We start from the raw sequence: 7183 nt of genomic DNA on the forward strand, positions 1-7183 counted from the left end.
ACAGCTGTATTCGTAGACGCATGGTACAATTATTCAAATTCATTAAATACTTATTAATAAAATTCTATTAATCACTATGCATAAATATTGACTTTGGCTTCAGTTGTCTCATAATGTTGTATACAGAGGATCGAGAATACGAATGAATATAATGTACTAAACAGAAAATTGCCTAGATTTGCTTCTGACAACTATTGTCTGGTCAGTTTCTTAGGAAATCGTAATATCGGTGTAACAAGGATTTATTCATCTGTGTTATAAAAATTCTTAATTAATAGCTTATCCACTGTTTATGAACACCCTGGATATTGTATAGAAGTTAGATTTGACTTGAATATTTAAAATATCTTTATTACATCTGAGACACGAGAACTCGTTGAGGTTTTTATGCATGTGCTTATCACTATTTTTCTTTCTTTCCGTTTCTATTATCTGGAACCATAATTCGGCACAGCACAATAAAAAAATAAATGGATAAATGGGTATCTCTTCCTTAATGTGTTAGTCCATTGATAGGTCGATACAAAAGTTTTGTATCCAGTATACTGCAATATACTGTTTTATGTCACAGCCTAATTAATTAATTAGTTGTGGCTAATTATCTTTCTGGCGACTGATTAGGATTTTGCCCGCAGTCCTCAGTCATCATCGGGTGGTAGTGCTAGTTCCTTTGTTTACTTGGGTACATGTATGTGTATGTGTGTGTGTGTGTGTGTGTGTGTGTGTGTGTGTGTGTGTGTGTGTTAGTGTGAGTACATCTGCGTTTCAAAATTCATATTTTTTTTTCTTGGTGCAATCTTTACCCTTCCTTCCATCTTTATTGCAAAAGGTCAAGTCAAGAACATGTTGCAGGGCATTTTTATTTGCAGCAAACAAAGGCACAGAAGTCATTCCAAACAAGGACGTTGATCTCCGTCACAGTTTCTTTGGCCTAGTTACTCCTATCCAGACCTCGTCTCTTGCTATTACCCTTGGCTCCCTTACGATTCCCCTTGCTTTTGTGCGTCTCAGCAGGCTTCAAAACGTTTTCAAAGTGGTGCTATAACTGCATAGGAAGACAATAAACTGCTAAGATATTCATAACCTATGGATTATCATTACTTGCGCAATAGCAGCACGATTTGGACAAATAATTCTTTTTAGACTGGGTTCCCGAAGTCCCCTAGGAAATGTGCCTAAACTCAGTCTAATTTCAAGAAAACGAAGACTGATCTCTCATCCAAGGCTTTCGTATTCCCTGATTCGCCAAATTATTTGAAGGCATCGTATTTTGATTAATTTTTAAAAAACATTTATATAAATTTGAAAAATCTAAACCTATGAAATCATTAGCGTTCAAGGTCTGGTGATTAAACTTAGAAATAAGCGACGCAGCGAATCAGAGGGCTCGAGAGTTTGGGTTGAGCTGCCAGGTTCTCCTTTTCTGGGATTGGCCGTAGTATAGGCCTGGTCAAAATGGCAAGAATCCCGGACCGGAGACAGGGTACATGAAATCGGCTTTAGCTGATAGTAATTCCAGTGTTCAGAGTCATCGACGTGCTTGAATTAGCTTCTCGTTGGCATAAGTTGTCATCTGTTGAAGATCAATCTGGATTCCGGCCGCTCCTCTCAGCAGAAGTTCCCAGAATTAGCATTATTCTTAATAAAGGTTATGTAATCTGGGGAAAGGAAATAATCACAATAAAATAAATGCAAATAGTTCTAAAAAAATTGATGTATGGCGAAAAGAATGTGGACAGGAAGAACTTAAAGAAGGATCACTTACTGGGTACGTTGGTGTAGACGCCATAGTAGCCTGCATCAGCACATCCATATCCCCAGCTGACTACGCCGGCGAGATGGTGCTGGCCACCAACGTCGACTGTCAGGGGACCGCCACTGTCGCCCTGCAAGTCAAACGGGTATTAGGAAGTTCACATTGACACCCTAACACTGAGGTTGCTATACCCTACCTTGAACTCGGTTTAGTATTTCAGTCTTCTGCCTACCTGGCAGGAGTCGGAGCCTCCCGTGGGAAAACCAGCGCAGATCATGGTACTGGTTGTGAATTCGCTGCCGTAAGAATCGATGCATTCAGATTGCGTTCTGATGGGCACTGTGACCTCGTGGTTCTTATTGGGTTGGTCACCACCTATTGGAAAAGACTGGTTGGCTCAAACAAGGCAACACAAAAGAGTGATATATAATGCAAGTGTGTATGGCACATGCGGACACAAGATGACTGCCTCACCAGACGACAAAGTTCCCCAACCAGTGACAATTGCGTTCTGGTTAGTGAAACTGTCCGTGGAGGATGGGAGGCATACGGGCATGATTCCAGGTAAGCTGAGGTCCACGGGGGAGGAGACGCGGATGAGGGCGATGTCGTTGTCAAGCTGCAGGGACAGATAGAGTTTGCTTCAACAAATAAGGATATGCTGAATATTGACGCAGCAATGGTCTACAACAGGTGACTCACCGTGGCAGTGTTGTACTGGGGATGCTCGATAATTTGAACAACACTCTTTTGGATGATCTGCGTCGCACTGGAAGATTTCCAGTCCCACATGTTGTAGAGAACCTCTATCTCAGAAGGGCTACTACTGCTCGGTTCAAAAGAAAATTCAGTCATTATACTTAGTATACTTAGAGAAAGAAAAAGAAACCAAAATAGCTGATACTGAAAAGCAAAAAACAAAAACAGATCCACGTAGCCTCCTCTGCACTCACCCGTGGGTGCAATGGGCAGCTGTAATCACCCACAGATCGTTGTAGACAGATCCGCCACAGAAGGGATGATTTTGTCCATCATTGGCTGTAGACAGAGCGACCAGCCAAGGGTACTCGTTCATTTCCGTGACCACACCACCCACAATCCTCGTGCTTCTGTTGGGCACGCCACACGCTGGAGGGCGGACAAGGGTTTATCTGGTGAGTATTTGGATCAGCAGGACACCGGCCATGGTTTGCCAAAATGCCTTGATGGAAAGAGAGCTTGCTGGCTGGTAACAATGCAGACCTAACTGATTGATTAGCTGATATTCTCAAATCTTTGTAGTCTAAATATAATTTCACCCTCTTTACCTGGACCCTAGAAATGCTAGCTTTTCTTATTTCTATGTTTAGGATTTACTGAAAAGGCAATCAATTGGAAAAAGGTTTTAGAGCAATTATGAAAAGTCTATCAAAACACGAAAGTTAATAATAGTCGAAAATCCTACTTGATATTCCTCCTCATGCTCTCTCCTTATTAAATATATATATATATATATATATATATATATATATATATATATATACATATATATATACATATATATATATATACATATATATATATATATATATATATATATATATATATATATATACATATATATAAATATATATATATATATATAAATATATATATATATGTATATATATATATATATATATATATATATATATATATATATATATATATATATATATATATATATATATATATATATGTATATAAGATACGACTTACGGCAAGTATCTGGTGGGTTAGTTTGATTGCTTCCCTCTGTGGTGGTTGCCGGGTCTTCCGTGTTTGCACCTGTAAGGATTTTTATTCACTGAAAGATTTTACAGTAAATATTGGTGGTCTCTTGGTGAGCCGGTTACCCTGGCACCCACATCAGCATTACTATGATTTCAAAAAGCAATGATCGAAAGTTTATACAAATACCTAGCGCAGTCACTGTGCAGCAGAACCCATTTAGTTCCCCTGCGCTGTTAGTCCGGAAGATCATCGTGACAAAATTGTCACAGGAATATGTGCTATATGTATCAGGCGTAGAGGAGCATACCCTGCGTGTCAAATTACCATAAACAAAGTTAGGATACATGTGAACTGTTAACTGTAAACTATGATGATTCACTAATTGTGAATATTGCTCTGTGCGAATATCCAAAGTGCAATATTGTTCTGAAAATACATTGAAGAGGGACAGAATCAAACTGCACTGAATTTTAAATAAAGAAAACAAATTCTGTACTGTTGCTGTATTCTAGATTTTTGTCTGTTTAAGAAAAACAAACACAGGAAGGCTGTTTTCATCTTATATCTTATATTCATTTCTAATACATTTCCTGTAACGTTAGAATGAAGCTGCTTCTTTAACCTTGTTCTCGTACAACCGTCTTTGAGAACGAGCTTGTCTCCTTTCCTGCACCTCCGTTTCCCCTTGATTCCTTGGATGTCGCACTCGATGTTCAGAGATGTAGCATCAGGAGCCTGTGATTGAGGAAGGCATGACTAGTTCATGATTGCGAATGCTCTCTGAATAGGGGAACGAACAGATCATTTCATGCGAATAGGAAAAAGTCAGGCGGAAAATCAATCTCTGAGAGGATGAACTCACAGACCATTTCATGTGAATATACATTAAAAACTGTGATAAATGATAATACCGTGATCTTCCATATCATATTCAGATAGCTCGAGTACAGAGAAGGGAAGTTAGGAGAAGCGACGTTGATGCTCTCTCCGGGCTGTAAGGTTATATCGCCAGTGGCAGTGGGGTTGCTCGCACAGTCAAGAACTAGAAGGAAATGCAAAAGGAAACGTAGGAAAGGAAATGCAGACCTCGACATGTACCAGTAAATCGACAAAGAGAATGCAACGAACAATCACACAATGACTGGATGCATAAGTGTTCCTTCTCTAAGCGTAAGGTTTTGCGCAAGACGCAAGCAGAGCGAGCAACTCACCTTTTGGCACCTTGTAGATCTGTCGCGGTTGCTTATAGCTGCTGTTAGTGCGGAGCTGGAAGTCCTAAATAAAGGGTTTTCGCATTAATGTACGTGACAAAACGATCTTGATATAAAATCATGGGGTAGTCTGGAAAACCAAAGTGCATCTTGAAATCAGGGAAGGTGAACAATATGGAAAAGAAATGAGGAAGTTTTGGTCATATATCTTCTTCGCGTGAGAGAAAGAAAACCCTATTACGATTGCAATAGGAACTTGAAAACATCATAGGCAATCCCTGATCTTATCCACATAAACTCATCTTGTGTAGATATGATATTACTTATTCAGCACTGACTTACGCATGTAATTCATTTCATATTTATGTTATTAGCATTTGTCAGTTAATAATACGCTACATTAGTCTTATGCTCGTTTCCTTGGTATTGTTTATTGTCTTTCAACTAAACTGCTCCACAGACGAGAGAGACCGAGCTGATGGCTTGTATGCGGTCCTTCGGTTACCTGCACTCATTGAGCCTAGTCATACCTCATATGTACATGCTGGTTATTTGGGCCTACGACACAGTACCCTTCATGTCAAGACACAGTGAGACGCGACCCAGCTCACGGGCGCCCATGACGAAATGTGCTTACGTGATGGCCGGCGATGCCAGATGGCCCCGCTGCGGAGACCAGGACTGCTCCGACCGCCACCAGAAGCCCCAAGACCAGTGCCTTCATCTCGGAGAAGGAGGAGGAAGTCCCAGAAAGGATCTGCGCCCAGAAGGAAGTCCTTGGCAGGCTCTGGCGCTCAGTAGGAAGTCCTAGGAGACGAGTGTGCGCGCCTCGAGGCAAGGAGAGCTGGGGAGTGAAGCCAGGATCCAGCGCGGGCCATTTTAAAGCCCTTCGCCCACGCCAGTCCGAGCGCCACAGGTGAGTCGGTGCTTCATAAATTAGCTCGAGCGTTGAAGCCTCGTCAGGTGCGTGACTTATTACCTTAATGACATACATCTGACTTCGATTTATATGCTGTGAAAAATCGAGTTCCACAGAAACGTTAGGAATATGTTATGCTTGACTGATAGACCACGTCCCAGCGATGCCCATATTCTCTACAAATCGTGTATATCAAAATCACACACATATATATGCAAACACATAATATGCACACGCACGCAATTACACACATGCATACGCACACATGAAAACGCATACGCACACACAAACATAAGCAGACAAGCACACACACGCAAACTCTCTCTAGTTCTCCTCCCCCCCTCTCTCTCTGTCTCTCTCTCTGTCTCTCTGTCTCTCTGTCTCTCTGTCTCTCTGTCTCTCTCTCTCTCTCTCTCTCTCTCTCTCTCTCTCTCTCTCTCTCTCTCTCTCTCTTTCTTTCTTTCTTTCTTTCTCTCTCTCTCTCTCTCTCTCTCTCTCTCTCTCTCTCTCTCTCTCTCTCTCTCTCTCTCTCTCTCTCTCTCTCTCTCTCTCTCTCTCTCTTTCTTTCTCTCTCTCTCTCTCTCTCTCTCTCTCTCTCTCTCTCTCTCTCTCTCTCTCTCTCTCTCTCTTAAATGAATATATATAATATATATATATATATACACACATATATATATGTATATATATATATATTATATATATATATGTATATATATATATATATATATATGTATGTATATATATATACATATATATATATATATGTGTGTGTGTGTGTATGTGTGTGTGTGTGTGTGTGTGTGTGTGTGTGTGTGTGTGTGTGTGTGTGTGTGTGTGTGTGTGTGTGTGTGTGTGCATATATATATCTTATATATATATATATAAATATATATACATATATATATATATATATATATATATATATATATATATATATATATATATATATATATATATATATATTTATATTTATTATATACACACACACACACACACACACACACACACACACACACACACACACACACACACACACACACACAATATATATATATAAATATATATATATATATATATAAATATGTATATATATATGATATATATATATAGATACATATATATATATATAAATATATATATATATATATGTATATATATGTATATATATGTATATATATACATATATATATATATATATATAATACATATATATATATATATATAATATATATATATACATATATATATATATATATATATATATATATATATATATATATATATATATATATATATATATACATATATATGTATGTATGTATAATGTATATATACCTATATATATGAAAGATGGAATAATGTACTAGCCGCATTTATATCATGAATATATTTATAACCTCAAGAGGTTATAAATATATTCATGATATAAATGCGTCATCCCATCTTTCATTGAATGCAGCTCAGGATTCTGATTTGGGATTTGATCTGCTCTTTCTATCTGTTCCGAGCGCCCACGGGGAGCGTGTGTAAAAATTCGCTATACTT

The 7183-nt window shown here is 38.5% G+C and overlaps 1 protein-coding gene across 1 annotated transcript; it reads right to left on the minus strand.

Moving 5' to 3' along the window:
• Positions 1 to 846: 846 nt before the first annotated feature.
• LOC113812181 (uncharacterized) lies at positions 847 to 5713 on the minus strand. Its single transcript, XM_027364022.2, has 12 exons — positions 5357 to 5713; positions 4720 to 4783; positions 4420 to 4550; positions 4131 to 4243; positions 3695 to 3816; positions 3494 to 3562; positions 2710 to 2884; positions 2459 to 2582; positions 2231 to 2375; positions 1989 to 2131; positions 1766 to 1886; positions 847 to 1658 (listed from the first exon to the last, which is right to left on the minus strand). Exons 1-12 carry the CDS (start codon positions 5711 to 5713, stop codon positions 1609 to 1611), a joined length of 1614 nt encoding a protein of 537 aa, XP_027219823.1. The 3' UTR covers positions 847 to 1608.
• Positions 5714 to 7183: the final 1470 nt, after the last annotated feature.

The sequence above is a fragment of the Penaeus vannamei genome, chromosome 28 (genome assembly GCF_042767895.1).
Source record: "Penaeus vannamei isolate JL-2024 chromosome 28, ASM4276789v1, whole genome shotgun sequence".
Lineage (NCBI taxonomy): Eukaryota > Metazoa > Arthropoda > Malacostraca > Decapoda > Penaeidae > Penaeus > Penaeus vannamei.

What these genes read in the sequence shown, in the direction of transcription:
- LOC113812181 (XM_027364022.2), bottom strand. Translation starts at nt 5,713, where the DNA reads ATGTATGTCATTAAGGTAATAAGTCACGCACCTGACGAGGCTTCAACG. An exon ending in CTGCACAGTGACTGCGCTAG is followed by an intron (nt 3,563 to 3,694) that starts GTATTTGTATAA and finishes AAATCCTTACAG; the next exon opens with GTGCAAACACGGAAGACCCG. An exon ending in CGTCTACACCAACGTACCCA is followed by an intron (nt 1,659 to 1,765) that starts GTAAGTGATCCT and finishes TCCTTTCCCCAG; the next exon opens with ATTACATAACCTTTATTAAG.